This window comes from Protopterus annectens, chromosome 13.part0, assembly GCF_019279795.1.
Source record: "Protopterus annectens isolate FY-2018-M chromosome 13.part0, PAN1.0, whole genome shotgun sequence".
In the NCBI taxonomy this organism is placed as follows: domain Eukaryota; kingdom Metazoa; phylum Chordata; order Ceratodontiformes; family Protopteridae; genus Protopterus; species Protopterus annectens.
The window spans coordinates 215927967-215949687 of record NC_056747.1 but is presented as its reverse complement, the minus strand read 5'-3'; the positions used below and the strand labels follow the sequence as shown (position 1 = coordinate 215949687).

General features: G+C 35.3%; 1 protein-coding gene across 1 annotated transcript in view; it reads right to left on the bottom strand.

The window, feature by feature from the left end:
- The window catches only part of MYO1F (myosin IF), a 1136901-nt gene that overhangs the window by 344217 nt on the left and 770963 nt on the right, over positions 1-21721 (bottom strand). The window contains exon 9 of the mRNA XM_044053742.1: positions 19668-19800. Within this exon, the coding sequence (XP_043909677.1) occupies positions 19668-19800 (133 nt within the window). The remainder of the gene's footprint in view (positions 1-19667; positions 19801-21721) is intronic.

Below are 21721 nucleotides of genomic sequence, written 5' to 3'. Positions count from 1 at the left end.
ACTTAAATCATTCATCAAATATTGAAGTCTGAGGAAGCGTCATTTGGACGTGAAAGCGCTCACTTTATGCAGGTCTGCCACAATAAAGGTTTTTCGTCAAGGATATCTGGAGTTTGTGCCTTTGGTGTAACCTTGGAACTTTTTTGCTATTGTGTTATTTGCAGGTTCACTGCTTCTGTTGTTCCAGGGTACTTTACCCAGTACAGGTGACTTTTTTTCATCATTTCAGACTTTGTATTCATTTTTATACTTAGGATGATGCATAATTTACTTTTAAAGGTGTGAAATTGGCTTATATTATTAAGTACATAGAGAAGGAACACAAAATTGGACAGGAACAAACTAGTAACCAATGTATATAGCAAACACCAGCAAGAGCAGTCGTAAGGAGCACACTTTATTCAAAGCAAAGACAGTTGGGCGCTTTCAGCCTGAATGGCAATTCCTCAGAACTGCCATTAATTAACACAAACTGACTTTTATATAACTCATCAGAATCACATGACCTTGCTAAAGCATACCTGATTAAAGTAATGGTATTGATGAAAAAAATACTTTAAACAATAAAATTATTTATTTGTTAACATTAACCCAATGCGTAGTATATGTTAAGCATTTTTAATTAAAAAAAAGAGAAAAAAATGAATTAAAACTAACCAGACAAGTCTTATATTTAAGTGTGATATAAGTATCAAAGGAAACTAAATTAAATAGGAATAGATAAAACCCTTCCATATTTAAACTGGTAAGCTTTAAGCTTAAGTACTGAACTAACAGAGCAAGCTTCATTTAAACCAGGGGCCACCATGGCATTTGAATTCAGTTGTCGCATCAGTTCTCTTACCAGCAAATGTTCCTCAGTGATATAGCCCATAAAATCCCTTTTAACCTGCTCACTGACCCTAAACGTGAAATTGTGTGTTTGTTAATTTTGAACATGTTTATATGGAGGATTGGTAATTCTGAACGTGTTTATATAGGGCATTGATAATTTTGAACATGTTTATATGGGGTATTGGTAATTTTGAACATGTTTATATGGGGTATTGGTAATTTTGAACATGTTTAAAAGGGGCATTGATAATTTTGAACATGTTTATATAGGGCATTGATACTTTTAAACATGTTTATATGGGGTATTGGTGATTTTAAACATGTTTATATGGGGTATTGGTGATTTTGAACATGTTTATATGGGGTATTGGTGATTTTGAACATGTTTATATGGGGTATTTATAATTTTGAACATGTTTATATGGGGTATTTGTAATTTTGAACATGTTTATATGGGGTATTTGTAATTTTGAACATGTTTATATGGGGTATTTGTAATTCTGAACATGTTTATATGGGGTATTGGTGACTTTCCTACTTCCCCACTCACAAGAAAGGAGAAGGATTGATTCACTGTCGTCTGCCTTTTAACTGCCATGATCTCAGACATTACAAGGGATTTCAACACCCCTCCCAATGACAAGTATGACTACGACATGGTACTGGTCCATGTGAGTGAGTGAACTGGCCTTTAGAATCCTGATGGACATGCAGAAAGAGGTCTCAGAATTATCTTGTTGCTGTCTTACTAGCTGTTGTTATTCCAGGGCATCCGGTATGCATCAGCCTGGGAAGACTATGATTGATAGTCTTACTTTTGCAAGGGATGGACTGAATTGCTTACTTCTACATACAAGCAAAAGCCTTTGCTGCCCCCATAGTGCCTTTTGTAGCAGATTCCATCTAATGGACATCCCAACAAATTCATCTACCCCTAAACTGGATTACATAAAGGTGGCATCTGTCAACACCAGTAATCTCAATAACAAATTGCCTGATCTTGAGATATTCCTGCATCTGGAACAGGCCCTCATATATGTAATTACAAAAATTTTATTTAAATATAAATAAAGTACTCCTTATACTCTAAGTTTGAGTCTAAGATGATATCACAAAATGTCAGGTAGTCAGTGACTCACAAACTGAGGTCCAGTTATCCAAAGAAAAGACAAGCTACTAGCTTGTAATATTTTGCAGAGCTCTGTTTATTTTGTCAGGTATTTGTGAGAGTCCTGGAATTTTTAGAAGAAATATCAATAAGCAATACATTCATAATCTGATTTCAATTGCTCAACTAAATCAGCTATACCTTTAAGACTGGGTATGCCCAAAAATGTATGGATCTGATAAAGAAGTGTTCCCTAGATAAATTAATTACCAAACCCTCTAGAAGCCTAAATATTCTGTATATAATCTTCGTTAATTTTACCTCTACCTGTTCCAATCTCTTAGTCCCACTTTCAACATTTAAATCAGATCATAATCTCTTGAGTCTTACTCTCAGGATTAGCAAACTCCCTGTAACCAATGTTTCTCTAGTTAAGGATTTTAAAATAGACAGCCTTATAACATTATTTAATGAAATCTCTAAATTTACCCATGACATCATTGCCACCAAACTCAAAACAACTCAGCTTCACTGAAATTTATGCCCACATCAACAGATGCATAAATCTAGCAGCCCCAATTATAGCCAAATACAACGAGAAAGCTAAAAATAGAACCTTCTAGTGGTCAAATGAAACAAAACAACTTTATTTAAAAAAGAAAAAGCTAGCGGTCAAATGAAACAAAGAAACTTCATAAAAATCTCTTTAAACTGGATAAAAGGATAATATAAGGTCACCAAAAACTGAAAAACACTGTAAGGGTAAGTACAGCCAACCATGAATGGAGATTAGCTGCTGAAGTGAAGGATAGCTACACATCCTTCATGAGATACGTTAATAAACTAAGAAATAACAACCCCCCAACACACACACACACACACACACACACACACACACACACACACACCCTGATCCCATTGACATTGCTAATATACTAGTAAATAAGTTCCCTGCTAACTTCATTCCCCAACCCCACCATTCAAACACTGCTCATCTCAGAAACCTGAACCTATCCTCAAGCTTTGTTTCTAAATCCTGGCAGACTGCTGTGGTGTGGTGATGTCCTTCCATTAGTGTGGCCTTACAATGGACCTTGGGAATTGCAGATCAATCAGTCTTACAAGTCTGGTCATGAAAGCTGTGGTACATATCATAAAAGATCTCGTTAATAATATCAAGAACTGCATTAGGCTTGACTCTCAACAATCACAACATATCAGGTACTCAGTGATCCACAAACTGAGGTTCAGTTATCCAAAGAAAAGACAAGCTACTAGCTTGTAGTATTTTACAGAACTCTGTTTTGTCAGGTAAGGTTAAGGCCTAGGTTCAGGTTAAACAGTTTAAGGAGAGGTTCAGCAAGGGCATGTTTCATGCATTATAAAACACAGCCCAGGTGTCATGGAGAAAGTGTTTTTGGTTTTAGAGAACATGTTCCTTACGGATGGTAGGGGGCACAAGGAACTCATGCGTTTTGAACCTTTTTAATTTTTTTGTGATGGTCATATAAGCTGTAGAAAGTCGACTTGCTATTCATGCAGCACATCTCAATCTGGCAACAGCATTCAGTACCATATCCCATGCCAGAGCCATAGGAAAGCTAGCATCCTTAAACATAAATTATTTTGTGGTGATATGCATACCAAATTGGCCAAATGGCAGAGATGAAACAAGTTCCTGTGGTAGGTGCATCCTCAAATAATTCTAAAGTAACCAGCAGAGGTCCCCAGGGATCTGTGCTAGGTCCTCTTCTGTTTGACATCTACCTCTCTGTTCTCAGAAATGATAACCAGGATGTATGGTTAATTAGATTTGCAGACAAGTACAAACCAGGTGTAATTAAATGCCACCTCAGATAGCTGTCCCATATATAAAGAGCTTACACTAGGTTGTATCCAGTGTATGAATAATGGGTTTAAACTGAATGCTAAGAAGTATGGTATTGTTTCTTTCAGAAAACAGATATTACCCACATAATACAGTATTTCTTAACACATCCCTATTCCATGAAAAGGTAGTAAGGGACTTGGGTACTTCGATTGATAGCTTCCGCTCCTTTAATCATCACATGTCAGCTGCAGTCAGAAAATCCTTCAACTTAGCACAACTAATAGCCAAAGATATTATGTCTGCATCCAAGATTGCTGTTGTCTCCCTATACTCAACAATTGGACACATGGGATCATAGGAAGTTACTAGGCTATAGGCCCTGAGGCCTTTACAAGCCTAGCCAAGAATGTAGCCCATGTTCCAACAAGTCAGCACCCTATCCCACTGTCAAGCAGGGACACAGGTGGAATCCCAGGGGTGTATTTTCTGTTCCCCATCCAGTTATCCAGGTTGTGCTTAAATATGTTTAATGAGGTACTCTGCTTTATGTGGAGAGGGAGTCTATTCCACAAAAGGGGGTGTCTCTGGGACACAAATCTGTCCTGCCAACAAGTCCTGTTGATGTTACAGACCAGGTTGAGGTCACCCGTGTGGGTTACTCAGTGGAGCTTGACTTGTAGATATGCAGCAGTCCCATCAGTGTGGGGTCAAATTGGTTTGTATGCCAGACAGAGGTCACCTCTGAGGAGTCTGTAGGAGACTGAGTATAGGGACAGGACTTTTAGCCTATCTGTGTATGGTAGATGTTTGAGGCCCTGGATTCTCTGGGTGAGGAACCTCCGTCATTTCTCCAGCTACTGCATGTGCTTTGTGAGGTACATGCTGAAAGGGGCATTGTACTCAATAATGGGTCTTATAAGGGATGTTATTACCACCTTGTCCCTGGATGAGATACCCTTACAAGTGAGGTGTGCCATGTAGAAAGCTTTCCGTACAATAGAGGCAATATTGTGGTCAAAAGTCAGCTTGCTATCAACCTGGGTGCCCAAGTCCCTCACGACTGATTGCGTGGTTAGTGCCTTATCAATGTGATAATTTGTGGGGATGTCATTCTCCCCAAAAGGGATGATGATGCATTTTTTGGCATTCAGTTTGAGGCCATGTCTCTGTACACCATTATAGTGTACAGTGCTCACTTTGGTATGTATCTCACTTGACATTTCAAGAAATGTGAGAAATCCCAGTGGTTTTTAACTAAAATGAGATCCTTGGTTTTAAGAACCTTAGTTACCTGGGAAGACTGAAAGCCCTGCTCTTGTACTCTGTATCATATAGACTCCTAAAGTGTGATCTGTTCATCACTTACCACACCACTGTGGACTTCATGGTCCCTGACCTTCTGTGTATGAGTAAAATAGCTCAGATAATTCTGGAACGTTTAACATGAACCTTCATCAACAGATTAAAGGATCACAATAGAAGGAGTTTCATCACCCACCACCTCTCTCTTTTCTCTGGAGTAAACTCCACCTGAAGGTTAAGCAATGTAATTCAATATCTTCATTCAGACATAACCTTGGTGACTGGAAGGGTGTTCTTGAATTTACCCCATCACTATCTGGCCTGTCTTTCCTTGAGGAAAGAGACAAAACCTGGTGGCATGGATTGGCATGGTGAATATGCTCACTAGGCTATAATGGCTTTAACTCGTACAAATCCTATGATTCCTATGAAAGATCACATCCTCCTTGATGATCTGCAGCTTTACAAGTTATGTAATTCCACTACTACCAGAATCTTGACTTGCATCTCCCCCAGCATATAAATGCACTGGTGAGACAATTTATTACCCACTTGTCTATTCCACCTCTGGAAAAAACTATCCCTGCATGTTAAACAAGAGACAACCTTTATCCCTCAAAATAAACCTGGATGATTGTATAGGTATAGATTTACTCAAGGCATGACCTGCTTTATCCTCCCTGAAAAGGGGGTACATCATAAGGGTGAATTTTTGCATGGTGCAAATAGTCTTGTAACTCATTTGCCTTAACTTTGGGTTCCTATTACCTGATCAAATGTTTAGGTTAATGAATACCTAAATGCTGGTCTGGTAATAGCAAAAGCAAAAAAAAATGCAAACGGACGATTTAACACAGGGAAAGAATTCCCTTGGCCGTTATGTGGATTTTGCCCCATTCCCCACTGTAGAGCACTTTCGGAGTTGGTATATTTAGTTAGGGGGATGTGGGGGAACAGCCCCCACTTCATTTTGGTTTAAAAATTTTTTTTTGCGGCAGAGGGAATTCATTCCCTACGTTAAATCAGCCATTCGCTGTTTTAATTTTTTGATATTACCAGGTCGACGTTTAGGTATTCGCTAACCTAAATATCCGATCGTGTAATAAAGATGCTTATATTTCTTATGATCCTGTGAACAGTTCTTTCTTCTGTTTGAGAAAAGATGTGAGTGAAACAGCCCTGCCAAAGTAAAATTCTAATGACAGACACTACTTTTTTTAAGCCTAAAGGAGACCAGTGTGTCTACCAGGCTGCTTCTATTTTCATTTTATGAAATAAAATTGGTCCACGGTCCACCTGTATGAACCAAATCCAGTCTAAGTATAGACTAGTACTTGCGATTATCTTCATTTCTCATACAGAAAGGATGAAATGTGTCAGATATATAGATTTGAACTCTTGTCTTCTTGAAGAAATCTCCTCATAGACCTTTTTACTTGGCTCAATTTTCTGTTATCCTCTTGGTTTAATCTTCTAAAATGTCTCTCACAGTTAATTCAGAACTTTAATCACTAACAGTTACATCACAATTTTAAATCACTACAGAGTAGTGGAGGCTTTGATTAAACAGTGGGATTGGGATCCAAAGGAATGTAGAAAAATATCTTCCAAAGTCTGTTTTCTCTGTGTCATAAACTCCACTCAGCTTTCCCGAACTCAAATTTCCACATACAAAATAGTTCTGTACTTGGTTTACTATCATTTAATCAAAGTCGACTCGGTGAAATCCACTTCATGTGAAACCCGAACATCGAACGTTAGCAATGTCAAACTCCAATACTGCTAAAGTACAAATCCCGCCCCTATCTCGACACATGTTAAAGCTCGTCCCTGGTTCACATTCGAGATGTAGATCGGCAATGTGCATTTTCGCTGATGTTGGTCGATGATATGACCATTTGACTGAGTCAGTTTCAATTAAATGATAGTAAACCCACCCTACTTACTAGCTGTGTGAGTAGTAAATGGTAATACCTGTATTTTTCATTTCCCACAGAAATCTTAGAAACTGGTCATCTGTGGCTTCAAAAATAAATAATTCTGTAAATTTAACAAATAATTTTACATGATGCAAAACGATGCATATCTCACTCCTAAAACACAAAGTACCACTAAATCAACCAAATGCCAGAAACAAGGAACAAGTAAAATAAAAAAATACCAATAAGGAGGTTGCCGAAGAAAATCCAAGAGAACCAAAACACAATAGCGTACTAAAATTTATTGCCCGCTTTCGTCAAATGACTTCCTCAGAATAATATCACTTCAAAAACCTACACATTAAATACCTTAGTTAACAAGCAATTATCTAAATTAATTAAACAATAATAAATTTTCAAAAACACACTCTCATCAACTTAAATAAAAAAGGAAGGTGTATCACCATCTTTGTCAATGCACAATTTACGATGTTTTAAAAAACACTTGACATTTATGGCTTCATTCAAACCTGGAGTTTTGTCAGATTTTAACCTAATCTGCCTAACAGTCTCCCTTTGCTCTAAATAATTCTTAGTCACCTTCTCTCATGTCTGATTTACAAATTTCTAATACTGAGAAGGTGAACTTTTTAAAGGAAGAACACACAATGGAATGTTTATATAAAGCATTCGTGTTGTCTCTAGCTTTAATACTATATAGATGTTCCTTAATACGTGTTCTTAAGCATCTTGTAGTCATTCCTATGTAAAACGCAGGACAAGCAGTACACATACTTATATAAACAACTCCATGTGTGTTACAATTTGCAAAGCCTGGTACTTTTAAAATTCTGTTAAAAGTTTCAGCAGTGATATAAGGCCCCTCGGAGATGTACCTGCAAACGTTACACTGATGGCAACAGTGCATACCCTTCTTAATGGTATCAGTAATGTTCTCTTTATTACTACTATATTCTAAGGCTTTTTTAATATTGTTATTATTCTGATACACAAAATGTGGTTTAGCCCCTAAACTTTGGAAAATATCAGAATTGCCCTGGATGACTCTCCAATTTTTTTTCAAGGAAATGCTGAATACGATAACAGTCTGCACTCATTTCAAGGGAACAAATTAAGTTAGTGTTGATTCCTTTAACTTGTCGTTCTGTATTAACATTAAAATTTGGTTGTTGTGATACTTTTAACAACGCTGGATAATGTGTCAACCATTTGTTATAAATTTCAGTACCAATCTCCTTTAACAATTGTTCTCCATAACCCCTCTGTAAAAACATAGAGGTGATAAATTCAAATTCCTTAACTAAATCATAGTCTCTTGATGTCATGCGGCATGCTCTAATAAATTGTCCTCTGGGAATATTCCTAATAACGTGTCTTGGATGGCTACTTTGAAAATGTAAATACCCATTAGTGAATGTTTCCTTTCTATAAATACGGCTATGAAACCTACCATCTGTTGTATCCCACCAAAAATGAATATCTAAGAAATTAACTTTTAACCCTACATCACCTTTCACAAACTTCAAGTAACCAGGTTGTGAATTTACCTCTGAAACAAAGGCTTCAACAGTGTCATTTTTACCTTCAATAATAAAAACTAAATCATCAATAAACCTACAAAAAATTAATATGAAATTTATTTTTCAAATAGGGAATACATTCAAACTCCCACCAAGCCATGATCAAATTTGCATAAGCAGGTACAGCTGGGGAACCCATCGCCACCCCTCTTTTTTGCCTATAGTAGGTCTTATCAAACAAAAAGAAATTATTATATAAAATAATTTCTAAGAACCTACAAATAGTAGAAATAGCATTGGTACCGAATTCATTCTTTTTAAACAAGAAACTTCGTACTGCTTCAACGCCTTCCTCATGTGGGGATACAGGTGTATAATGAAACTACATCAATGGTAAAAATTATATGTTTCTCTGGATCAAAAACCTCCGTCTCAGCATAAGTTCTTAGTTTGTCTAAAAAATGCCAGGAATGACTAACATGAGAAGCTTGATTAACCAAAAGAGGTCCCAAAACTGCATAAATAACTAAGAAAACCCCTTCTGTTATTGAATGCGGTGAAGAAACTAGGGGTCTAAAAGGGGGGTTGTTTAAATCTTTGTGAGTTTTTGGAATACCAAAAATTACCCCAATTCTAGGTTCTTGCACTACACAAAAGTTATATACTTCAAAGTTAATATCTCCTGACATAAGGGCTTCATACAGATGGGAATGTATCATACGTTGACTTTTATGTATCTCATATAAGGAAATCTGTTCATATTCTTCTAAATTGTTCAAAATATTTAACATTTTAGTTTTGTATCTCATATAAGGAAATCTGTTCATATTCTTCTAAATTGTTCAAAATATTTAACATTTTAGTTTTGTATGTTTCCTGCCCCATAATAACTATATTTCCCCCCTTGTCACTTTTCATAAACCTTAGTTCTCCAGTCATGGCTTGTAAATTCTCAAATGCTTTCCTCTCATCAATAGTTAAGTTGTTGTAAATTTTAACTCTAGTTCGTAACATATTGTTTAAATCTTGAATACAAAGTTCTTCAAAAACTTTAAAAGTATGATGTAACTTTGGTGTGTAACTAGAAGGCTTAACCAAAACCTTTTTAGTTTCTGGCAAATTCTGCATTAAATAAAACAAATTCAATTTTCTAACATATTTTTTGATGTCAATAACAGTTTTGCTGAAATTCGCCCTAGTACTAGGAACGAAATTCAGCCCATACTTCAAAATTTCCAACTCAGTTTCAGTGAAAACATGATTAGTCAAGTTAATAATACTAAAAGTGTCCAAATGCTCATTTACGCCTCGTCCCCGATGAATTGGATCCCAAAAAAGTCTGACTTCTCGTGAGCACAGTCTTTTTGTTGAACTGATTCTTCTTGCTGAAAAAAGAAGAAGAAGAACTGGTAGAAATAGTGCTTTGTTTGTTTTTACATGCACTATCTTTATCTATTTTAGGGGAAGAACCACTATTGGTGGAAATCAGAGTGGTTGCCTTCCAAACCAGTACCAGTTTTTTCACTAACAAGTGATGTATTGTCAACAAGCATAACAGTCGCAGTAACTGATGTATGTACAAGTTTGCCTTTATCAGACCCACTGCCAAGGAAGGCACAGTTGTTATCAGATTGAGGTGTAGAAACGACAGCACTATAAGCCCGTTTACTGCTAGTATTAACACTATGTCCCTTGAAATTGTTGCCTCGATTGTTTGAAGCAAAATTATCATATGCAGTCTTGTTTTGGTAAGAAGAGATGTCACGCGTTAATTTAAGCTGTTTTCTATTAGTCACTTCAACTAGGCTTGCCACCCCTCTGTTTTTTTTCCGGACTATCAGGAAATCAAACTGATTCTCTGGTAGTCCGGAAAACACTGTACAAACTCCGGTATTCTATTTCAAAAAGGTAACAGACTATCGGAGTTTGTAAATCGGCTGATTTACTATGCTTTTTTTACAGAAAAGCATAGTAAATCAGCCAAAAGCAGGCGGCGGGAACGAAAAAAGAGGGCGTTCCCATTGAGTGATGCTGTCGTGACATCACAAAATACGAGGTATGTTGGCGGGAGAGGGGGTTGGGTGGGCGGGGTTACTGGTGACGCGAGGGGTGTGGCTTTGCTCCGGTTTTAGTCGTGAAGGAAGGTGGCAACCCTAACTTCAACTGAATGCTGATCAACCTCGTCAGACAAATGTTTAAAAAGATCTACAAAATTGTCAGCAGTTAACATCCCCTTTAGACAAGACTCGATGTTAGTAATCTCATCTTTGAGAAGATTCATTTTACTAATGTTATTGTCAATCAGTAATTTTAGAAAGCGCAATCCCGCTTCATTAAAAAAATCTATTAATGTTTCAAAGTACCACTGTTAGAGATTTTTCAATAAGTGCTGGAAAAATTACCTTTTCTTTAATGGAGAGCTTTCCACAAAACCAACGAGGAACACCGTACTTAGAGCAAAAGCCAACCATTATTCTCCACAAAAACACAGTAGGAATAATGGAGCAAAAGAGGCTCCAATAAATCCAATGGAATTTGTTGACGCAATGCAAATTAAATATAAAAACTAAACACATTAACTGGTCTAACATGTTTTTTGTCCTCACCACAGTAGGACTTCTTCAGGTTGCACAATAGACTGAATATCTCAACTGCGGTGTTTATATACTCTTAATTTACTAATTATCTAATAAGACAAACAATTAGCTTAAAGCTATATTATACATTAAAGGGGTACACTTTATCATATATAACTCTATGTAAACTCACAATGTATATAACAATATATAAAATGCATTCTACATATTCTAAAACCATAAAATCTCATAAATGTGTCTATTTTAAAACTGCCTACCTTCCTAAAATCAAGCTATAAAACTACCATGTATATAATATTATATTAAAGATGCAAAAATGCTAAAGCCTAGCTGCTCTCAGTTTTAACACTTAGACCAAGGATATATTTTCATTCATACCTGGATATTCATTTACTTGAAGGGCTATCTGCCAATATATTTCTCTATATTCTACAGTTTCTTCCCATGGGCCACCCCTTTTATTCACTGTTACCATTTCCAGGACAAAAAAGTATATTTAGCTTGATTACAAATTAAAGTATGCTTATACAGAGCATTATCATTTTTTGTCCTGATACTGTACATATGTTCATATATACATTTCTTCAAACTCCTTTCTGTTTTGCCCACAAAGAATCCTCGGCAGTGCCCACATACAGCCAGGTATACTAAGCCTGAAGTTTCACAATTACTGTACTGTTTTGCTTTAATTAATATGTCCCTACTAGGTGTGTGTGTGTGTGTGTGTGTGTGTGTGTGTGTGTGTGTGTATATGTGTATATATATATATATATATATGTGTGTATATATATATATATATGTATATATATATATATATATATATATATATATATATATATATATATATACATACACATATATATATATATAAATATATATATACATACACACACACTATCATCTTCCACACTTATATGTGCCTATCTTTTTAGAACTAAATATCTTTTCTCCTTTATTTACTTTCTGAGAATCACATATCTCTCTTAAATTTTTACCCTTTTTATATATCAACACGATTACCCCTGTAATGCAGCTAGGAGGAGTCCTCCCTGGATGAAGCCTTGAAAAAGGCTTTACAGAACGGGAACCACAGTATAGCCGTGAAAAAGACTCCTAAGGGGTGCCCCCTGTAGTGGCCTCGGGGAGGGCTGTAGATAATCAAACCGTAGTAGCCTTGAGAAAGGCTGTGGATAATCCAACTGTAGTAGCCTTGAGAAAGGCTGTGAGACCTTTTGTATAGCCTTCAATAAGGCTCCCAGCTGGTGTGCTCTCTGCTGGGGAATCTGGTAGCCTTCAAAAAGGCTGTGGTGAGCCTAAACAATGGCCTAGTAGAGCCTTTAAAAAGGCTGTGGTGATGGGTCCTGTATGTCTGTCTCCACCTATAAAGCCTTGAAAAATGCTCCAGATGGTGGTGTGCCTCCGAGTGTGGTCAGGCTCCTCAGCAAAATGACCTATGGGTCTCATGGGGGGGTTATCCATACTTTTATGGACTTTTGGCATGCCAAAAAGGAGGGGTTTAATAGGTTTATCAGTTTTTAAATAATTATAGGTACCTATATCTATCCTTCCTTCTGGCAGCATATTGTATAAAGCACAATCTAGCTTAGCATAGGAAATACTGACTTCATATCTTCTAGTATTTCCATCATTTTTGCTGTGTATATTATATTATCCATTAAAATCGTACCTCCCCCTATATCAGGTCTCAATACTCAAATGTTCTCATTGTTTTTAATAGAATACATTAACCCTCTTTCTTCTTTAGATTGAATTTAATAAAATAAAATGACAGAAGGCCACAGCTCCAAAGACAAACCAAAACTTTAATATGTGAGCGCTTTCGTACACCCAAATCAAGTGAACTTCTTCGGGCAAATTCAAACAGTAAAACCCCTCCTTATGAATGTGCATAGTTATCCAGGCCATAATGAGCAGTGTTCTGTTATGTGTTTACTCAAACTTAAACGTTTATTACGCTGAATGAATTTATGAAATTCAGTATAGAATGCTTTTACAAGACAATATTTTATGTACTTATAGGTTTGTATGGCTGCACCTTTTTGATTGTTTTTTTTATATATTAATGTTTCACTTTGTGCTTACAAATTCCTTTAAAGTATATGTGAATATCTTTATAAATATGTATATGCCTTTTAACAACCAGTTTTAAACTTGTGATGCAATGCATGTTATTGGTCATGTGATTTTAAGGTTATATAAGGAGAGGTTTTACTGTCTGAATTTGTCTGAAGAAGTTCACTTGATTTGAATGTATGAAAGAGCTCACATATTAAAGTTCTGGTTTGCCTTTGGAGCTGTGGTCCTTTATTTATTTTATTAGTGCTTTATTTGTTGTTTTTTCACTAGATTGAATTTAATATCAGTATGTTTCATCTTTTGTCTCTCAAAGCTTTTTAAGTGAGGATGCAGGGGAGGGTTATATATACTTTTTCTTCGCAAACAATTATTTTGTAACATGTTATTATTACTCAGTTTAGACATTAAAAACTCCAAATTCTTCCTTCTAAACATTTTTTAAGTCAATAATTAATTTTGTTTATATCCATATGATGGGTAGGTATAAATTTAAAACCTTTTATAAATGAAACAAATCTTCATTAATCTCATATGCACTATAGTTAAATATCTTATATCCCTTCCATTCAAACACTCATTTGCTCATCTTATTAATGTTACCATTAGTATTTTGCATTATGGAAAGTACTACCTCTTTCTGAAATACTGCTGAGCATTTGGATTCCTGTTTTTTATTTATTTTTTTATCCTTTCTGGATAAATATCAGCCTATATTAGAAGCTAGTACAAATATAGCAGTTGTAAAAACAAATATAGATAGAATATCACATGATACATATAGAGGGGGATTTTAGTTTATATTACAATAATGTATACACACCTAAAGTACAGAATATTATAGTTAAGAATTGGCAGTTATTTAGAAGCTTCTCAGATGAAAAAAAGCTTTTTGAAGAGTCCAATTTTGTATATAAAAAGGGTAGAAATTTAAGAGAGATGTGATTCTCAGAAAGGAAGTAAAGGAGAAAAGATATTCAGTTCTAAAAAGATAGGTACATACAAGTGTGGAAGATGACCTTAGTGTGTGTATGTGTGTGTATGTATGTATATATATATATATATATATATATATATATATATATATATATATATATATATATATATATATATATATATATATATATATATATATATATATATATATATATATATATATATATATATATATATATATTAGCAATACAGATAAGATATATGTGTATGTGTGTGTGTGTATATATATATATATATATATATATATATATATATATATGATTTTTGGATAAATTGAGAATTTTGATTTGTTTCGGTGGGCAAGAAACTCATATGTTCACTTTTGTTGTAAAATGATTATTTACTAATATATCCGATAGCGTTTTCTTGAAAGTTTTTAACAAAATGTCCTACTTTTATAGTACAGTTTTTTTAATACCATCTGTATTTTGATTTAATTACTTTTAGACATTTTTAACCATAAGTAAGGAACACCATAAAAGGTAATGCTAATTTGACTTCTGCTATAAGGGAAGTTCTTAGCTTTCCTTATAAGAATGGGACTGATTTGAAATTATAATTACAGAATGACAGCACTGAAATTCATTTGCAAGTTACCAATAAGAAATTATGTACTTTTGCCTGTGTGAATGTAAATTTATTCATGAAGGATCTTTCTGGTTCCTAGAATACTTTAACAAAACTAAATATTGTAAAGCCCATTATACCTATAATTCTACTGGAATGTTTTTTTTTCTTTTGTGTTCACTGTATCAATTTCTGTATAGGTATGACTACCAGGAATCTATTTGCTGAAATTAGAGAACATTATTGTGCTGTAAAGAAAAAAAATACACCAATAATGCCTTCTATAGGCATACCCTTGGCTATTCTGGACTTAGAAAATAGTTTCTGTTCATAGTTGTTGACCATGAACTGCGTGACTACAGGAGAGTAATTATAAAAATAATTAAAAAATGAAAGAGAAAAGATGGCAATTAAGTTTGCACTCAAGAAAGATCTAGGTTTGAGTAACATGATTAATATTAAATGTTTCTGAAAGATGAATTTGTAATTTTTTAATTCAAATTGTATTAGCTATTTATTATTTGTTAAATGTATTAATAGTATTTTTTTTGTTTACATACTTAAATTATGTTACGTAATTTATTATAGTTGTTTAGGTTCAGTGAACCAATCAGATTCTATGAAATTAGTCTTACGTTTTTATGCTGCTTATTTGAATGGTTTTATATAAGCTACATTAGTCCAAAGAAGTATGGATTATTCTCAGATGAAACCACAAAATAAATATTTTTTTTTCCTGGTAGGACCATTGGTGTTGTTTATTTTTTTCATTTGGACATTACCTTAAAAGGGAGAACTATAGTAAAAGAATTAAAAAGAGATGTTTTAGATCAGTGCTGTCAAAGAACAAAAAAGTGTGCTCAGAGAAGTCTTAATGTCCAGAGGTACTTCAGAACTTTGGCCTAGAAGATGTCAAAATAATGACAGGGGAGAATGGTGATTTATTCCTAGACTTGTGTAACAAGATGAAATTTAACATATTCTATGTGCAACCCCTGGTTCTCTTAATTTTAAGCTTTTGCTATAAAGAGTAAAACAATAACAACACAGAATTTCTCAATAAAACCATGTATGATATTGGGCATAAATATAGAGGAAATATTTATCTTAATGTGAAACATGAAATTTGTCCCAAGTAATATTTTAGTCTTAAATATGGCTACTGTTATTTCTGTTGTATGTTGTGCATAAACATTTAATGCAAAAAAGTCAGTAATGTGTTTTTATTCTATGGAACATTTGGTGGTACCAAGACAGAACTGGACTGAGCTAGGCTCAACCTTGAGTATAAGCTTTTCTCAGACTGGTGATATGGGAATGTAAAAAAAAAAAGACTGAGGTGGCTTTTATGTTTTTTAGTAGCTGAAATTCAGATTAGACCTACAGACTGTGGCTACTCTGTTAGGCACGGTCTGTTTATTTGAGAATTGTGGTTGGCTAAAACTTCTTTGGGTACAGTACAACTGTGTTAGCAGGTGAATAATTTAAATTTCTGGTCTGCTGCAAGAGATATTTTTAGTTTTAGTTTTTGTGGTTTAGAAAAAAAAATTATTTCATAAATGATCTGTGTTTTTTACACTGGAGAATTTTGGTGGAGTTTCTGTACGTATGTGGCATGACGTTTTGAGCCTAAACTTGCAGAAGTCTTATCAACTGAGCAACTCAACAAGATTTATTCATTATTCTTTAACTTTATGGATTGAATGATATGTAGTGTCTCATTCCTAAGAACGGACTGGAGTTTGATGCGCAGAAAAAGTACACAGACTGCAAGATCTGTTGTACTGTTTCTTTTTTAGCAGTACATTTTTAAGCAGGAAACCAGATAAATGAGATTGGCATATCTATCTGAGGGCGGTATGTGGCAGAAAGTGTAGGATTAGAGTGATCAGTAAAGGGATAATAGCTGGAGTTAGTAGGGTGTTGGAGATTGCTTTTATATACTGAGAACTTCAGGTTGAAACATTAGTGTGCATTTTTTTTCACTTTCTCAACAACCTAATTTCAAAGAGGTACACAGAATGAGGCGGTTAATCTAAATTAGGCATTGACTTGCACTAGAAATTCACAAGGGAAGAATAGAAGTCTAAGGTTTTTGTTACTAAGGATAGCAGCATAGTTACAGACATTTGTGGACCATTTAGATCCCAGACTGATTTAATTGCCTGGTAGATGTAGCACACAAGAATGCATATGAGGCTAGATCCTCCGCTGATAGGATCATCTTCCAATTAAGGTATGCGCAACTTCAGGCAAGGCCCTATTTATGCATTCATGTGGAGTGAAATGCCAAGATTATCACTAAAACAAGAAAATGGCCAAATTCTACTCAGTGGCCCCACTACATCATTGGCATGCATCCCTCACCTCACGAAAGGAAACATATGTAACCACCCCTCAAAGGTGTGTCTCATTACATGGAACATTCGTCATGTGGAGTCTTAGAAACTCCATGTTCTTTGCAGTTCCACACTGAAATTGTCTATCATGCATTCAGTGTTAAGAATTTTTTTTAAGAGATATCCATAGTAAATACATACTGAATCATATTAATTCACCAAAAGAACTGTTTAAGTAATACTTACATATTGGAAATACCCTACTTTTAAAACTTCAGATAGTATGTAACAACATTTTCGTGATTTACTTAAAGGTAATGTGATTAATGTAGTGGCAAGGCCTTTTGCTCATGTACACAGTGGTAGTATAGACAGTTATAAGCACAGAGTCATGTTCTGCTTAAAACCAAGTAAAAGATGGTTCATGACATATAGTGTGAAATACCTGAAGAAACTTGAGTTTAGTTTTATAATTAAATGTGAGTGACAGCGGTACCTAATGGCAAGAGTTTATTTTTCTTTTAGTGACTTTTCTATTTGTATTGACAGTTATTGCTGCATACAATATGATGTATTTATTAATAAGGTTGGTAGCATAGATACTTGTCTTTTCTAGATGTTTTCTAAAAGAGTACAAATGTTAATGTGAGAATTTATTTGCTCTTAATTCTTTAGAATCACACAGTTGCATTTTTAATTGATAAGATTTATAAAATACCTAACAGCAAATGAGTTAGCAAACGCACACAGGACTGCTCTCTAGTGTCTCCACTGGGGCTATTAATAAATAGTATTATCTGCCTTACATCCATGGAGTGCTTGGATAAGTTCACAACCCTGAAGTAGATGGGAGAATGAAAGTAAAAATGTAAAAGCTCTGCTAAACATAATTGTGCAACTATGCATTACTTGAATCTCAAGTTCTGCTGCAGCTGGAGGAGGAGGGTGTGCAGGTGTCAGTGCAGCTATTGAGTGACATGATTCTGATGGTGGCCATTGCAGGTAAGGACTCCTGAAAATTCTGCTGCTGCCACTGCCTGCTGTAAGAAGCATTCTATCATAAGTATTTGTTGCATGAGATAGCACAAAGTGTGATCTCATCTCTAAATTTAAACTGTTCACAATACCTAGCAGTGCAAACCGTTCTGAAAGCTGTCATCCAGGAGACAGAGTTTTTATTTTCATATACTGTAACTCCAAGCAAAATCTTGACCTCTTCCCATGAAACCATGTAGCTGTACTCATTGTGCATTACGCATATTAAAATAATTCAATGCCTTCCTTGGTGGATGTCACATATATAGTCATTGAGACCTCTTAGACAAAAGTGTTACTTGAACAAATATAGAAGAGTTTGGTTTCAAGAACAGAATTCACATACTGTGTTTAGCATTCCAAATTGTAATATAGGCAATGAATGTACTGCCCGTGGTGGCTCATACCTCTGCATCCTTTAATAAACTGGCAATGCAAAATGGAAGTAATTTTTCTCCTAAAGGTGAAGAAAGGTAATTAGGGTACCAATTCATCATTTACTTGAATTTTGCCTCTCACTAAAGAAATGTTTGGAAGTAAAAATTTAAAACCTGATACGTTGGGGATACCCCATGCAGGCCCCTGGTCCACTTTAAATAAAATAAACTTTGAAGCTGTTGCACCTTGTGGAAACATTTAATTTACAGTAACTTCTGTTGAACAGAATACATTTTGCACATTAACATTGTCGCTGAGTTGACTGCTAACCATTTCTACAAAGTGCTAGAGACAGTGTGCTTGATTAGTTTGGGTACCTCGTGGCTTTGTTTGATGAAAATTGCAGGTGAATATGAACACTGATTACTTGTACGTTCAGGTTATATAAGTCCTCCGGACATCTTTATGTGGGTAAGTTATAGCCTAACCTTTTAGAAGCCACTACTATGAAAGCAGAAGTTCAGGTGTATAAAATTAGGAACATTCAAACACTAATCTAACTTAAAAGTGAATGACTGATAAAAGCATCTGGTCAGTCACAACTTTACATTGTTTATAATGGTACATTCCATGCAACTTTTAAGACAAAATTATAATGTATTTTACTGGGTCACTTAAACTTGGTGACCGAATAAAGCATGGATACAAGACCTGGAGAAGAATTGTTGTACGTGCTTGAAATTTAAGAAAAAAATGCTGTCACAGTGGTATATCACTAACAAGAAAGCAACATTTGACTCTTAATGAATCCTAATGAATTTTTGTGTAATATGTTTAGCAATTAAAATTTTCGGAAACTAATGCTGAAAATCCTAACTTAAAAAATTCAAATGTGAGCTATTGTTATGAGCAATTTACATCATATACATTTTGCAAATAATTTCTATTATAATTCATAACATCTACTGACAAACCAGAAGTTGTAAGCATTTCTTGATAAAGACGAGACTGTTTTTTTTGTTTAACTTCTGTCTGTGGAAGCATAAATCATCATTGTTTAAGAAATACAGAAATAATTTTTCTCATATCCTATCACAGACAGTTCAACACAAAATCAGGTACTCACGATCACTGTCTTCCACTTGTGCGTAGTTACCGCATTCTCTAAAGCCGATGTTTCCAAGGTGCATAATCCCTGCAATGATCTGGAGGACAAGCTGCTGTTGCTGCTGTGGGATCCCGATTACCTGCATGGCATCCTAAAACAGGAAGGAACAGGAAGTGAGTGAGAGAGGGAAGGAAGTGACTAAGAGATCATAGTATGAAATAGGTGTGTTATGCTTATTTCATACTGTGGATCTCCCACAGTGCGACATAAACATACTCATTTCAATTGTTTTTTAAATAGGACATTCTCTGAGCAAACATTAAGGGGTTCCTTAACTCTAAGGATACTTCTTATGCTGTGAGTTTAATTCTTAGATAAATAGGGTTGCTGTTTTGAGTTTCCATTGTTTGAATTGATGTTCTGTTTCCACTTATCTCCATTCAATGTCTGCTGTACTGCAAGTGGAGAATGGTGAGTGCCATAGTACAATACACTATAGTTTAACCTTACTTATAATTTTCGCATATTTAGTTCCACTTAGTACAGCATGGCCTGCTAACTTTTGCAGTTTTTATCTTCCCAACATGGTGCACTTTCTAATTAAACAAGAAGACGGTTCTACCTTTACTGTCCTTGTCAGGTACTTTGTTTTGATTGTTGACAAATCATGTAGTTAGAAAAGTATAGTTCCAAAGAAAATTTCATTGTGATTTGGAAATTTAGGCTGAATCAAGCAACTAACATATTTTTCAAATAAATATGGGTAATAAGAAACAGTTTGGAAATATAAGATCAAATGACATGATGGGAATTAAAGATTATAAAAGTGATCAACATTTATCAACTGAATTATTTTTCTTCAGAGTTTTTCATGAGTGCTGTGTTCTACAACTACGGAGCTGTTACTTTCTTGGGTGTGCCATCATACATGTAAAATAACAGATGAACTAGTACTTACCAGTAACCATTTGAAATGTTGAGACCTGCTTCAGTGAGTCTAGAAATGGATAAACTAATTGGCTGAAGAAAAGGAACCGCATATACCAAGTCCAAGACAGCAAGTTCTCAGAATATTTTCTTACCTCCGAGGTATGGAGATATTGGAGTTGGTGCTTATAAGTTTGGGTGTGTGTGGAGGCTTGTACCTGCAAAGAACAAGTTTGAGGGAGAAGAATGATGTTTGATATTTGCTCTTCTCCTGCATTACTTTTGTGCTTGTGTTGCCACTTGGCATTTCAATACAGACCTGAACTTAGAAAATTATTTTCCAGCGATTGGGCCCAGTGTGCTGTGTAAACACTTGGGTGAATTCTTCTTGTGTTTCATGTGGTTGTTCATTTCTCAACACTCACCTACCAACTCTGAACCATGCAATCATCCCATCCTGTGCACAAGGTCACCAAAGCAATGGGTGAAGGCAAAAAGATACACACCGCATACCTCAACCAGGGTAAAGATTTTGACAAAAAATTCATATTCTGGTATAGTAGAAAATATAAATAAACTGGGAATAAACCCCCATGTCACCTTTTGGATTGCCAACTAGCTCAGAGATAGGATACAGGAAATCAAAATAGTGGAAGCTACCCTTAAAAAGAGACAAGTCACCAGTGGAGTCCCCCAGTGTTCTGTGCTGGGACAACTCCTGTTTGGCACTTACTTTTCTGAAGTAAATAAAAACAATACCAAAGGGGCTCTGGCTGGCTACGTTTGCAGATGGCTGCAAGCTAAGAGTGGTCATTGAATCCCCCAATGACTTTGTAATCCTATAGGAAAGCTTGTCCAGAATTAATAACCAACAGCAATTGGAGAGACCCCAAAGTTCCTCACCAAAAGGATAAAGGGACTCCAAAACCTGTCATATGCTGCCAGACTGAAGAAACTCCAACTCTATTCAGTTGCATACCATCTGCTCAGAGGTGACCTGTGCCTGACATACAAGGCCATGACCAACCCGGAATTAATGGACATGCTCCACCTCAAAAAAAACAAATCCACCAAAACCACTAGAGAAAGAGACTTAAACCTTAGCATGGATATAAATAGGACGTGCTGGAGGGATATATTTATCA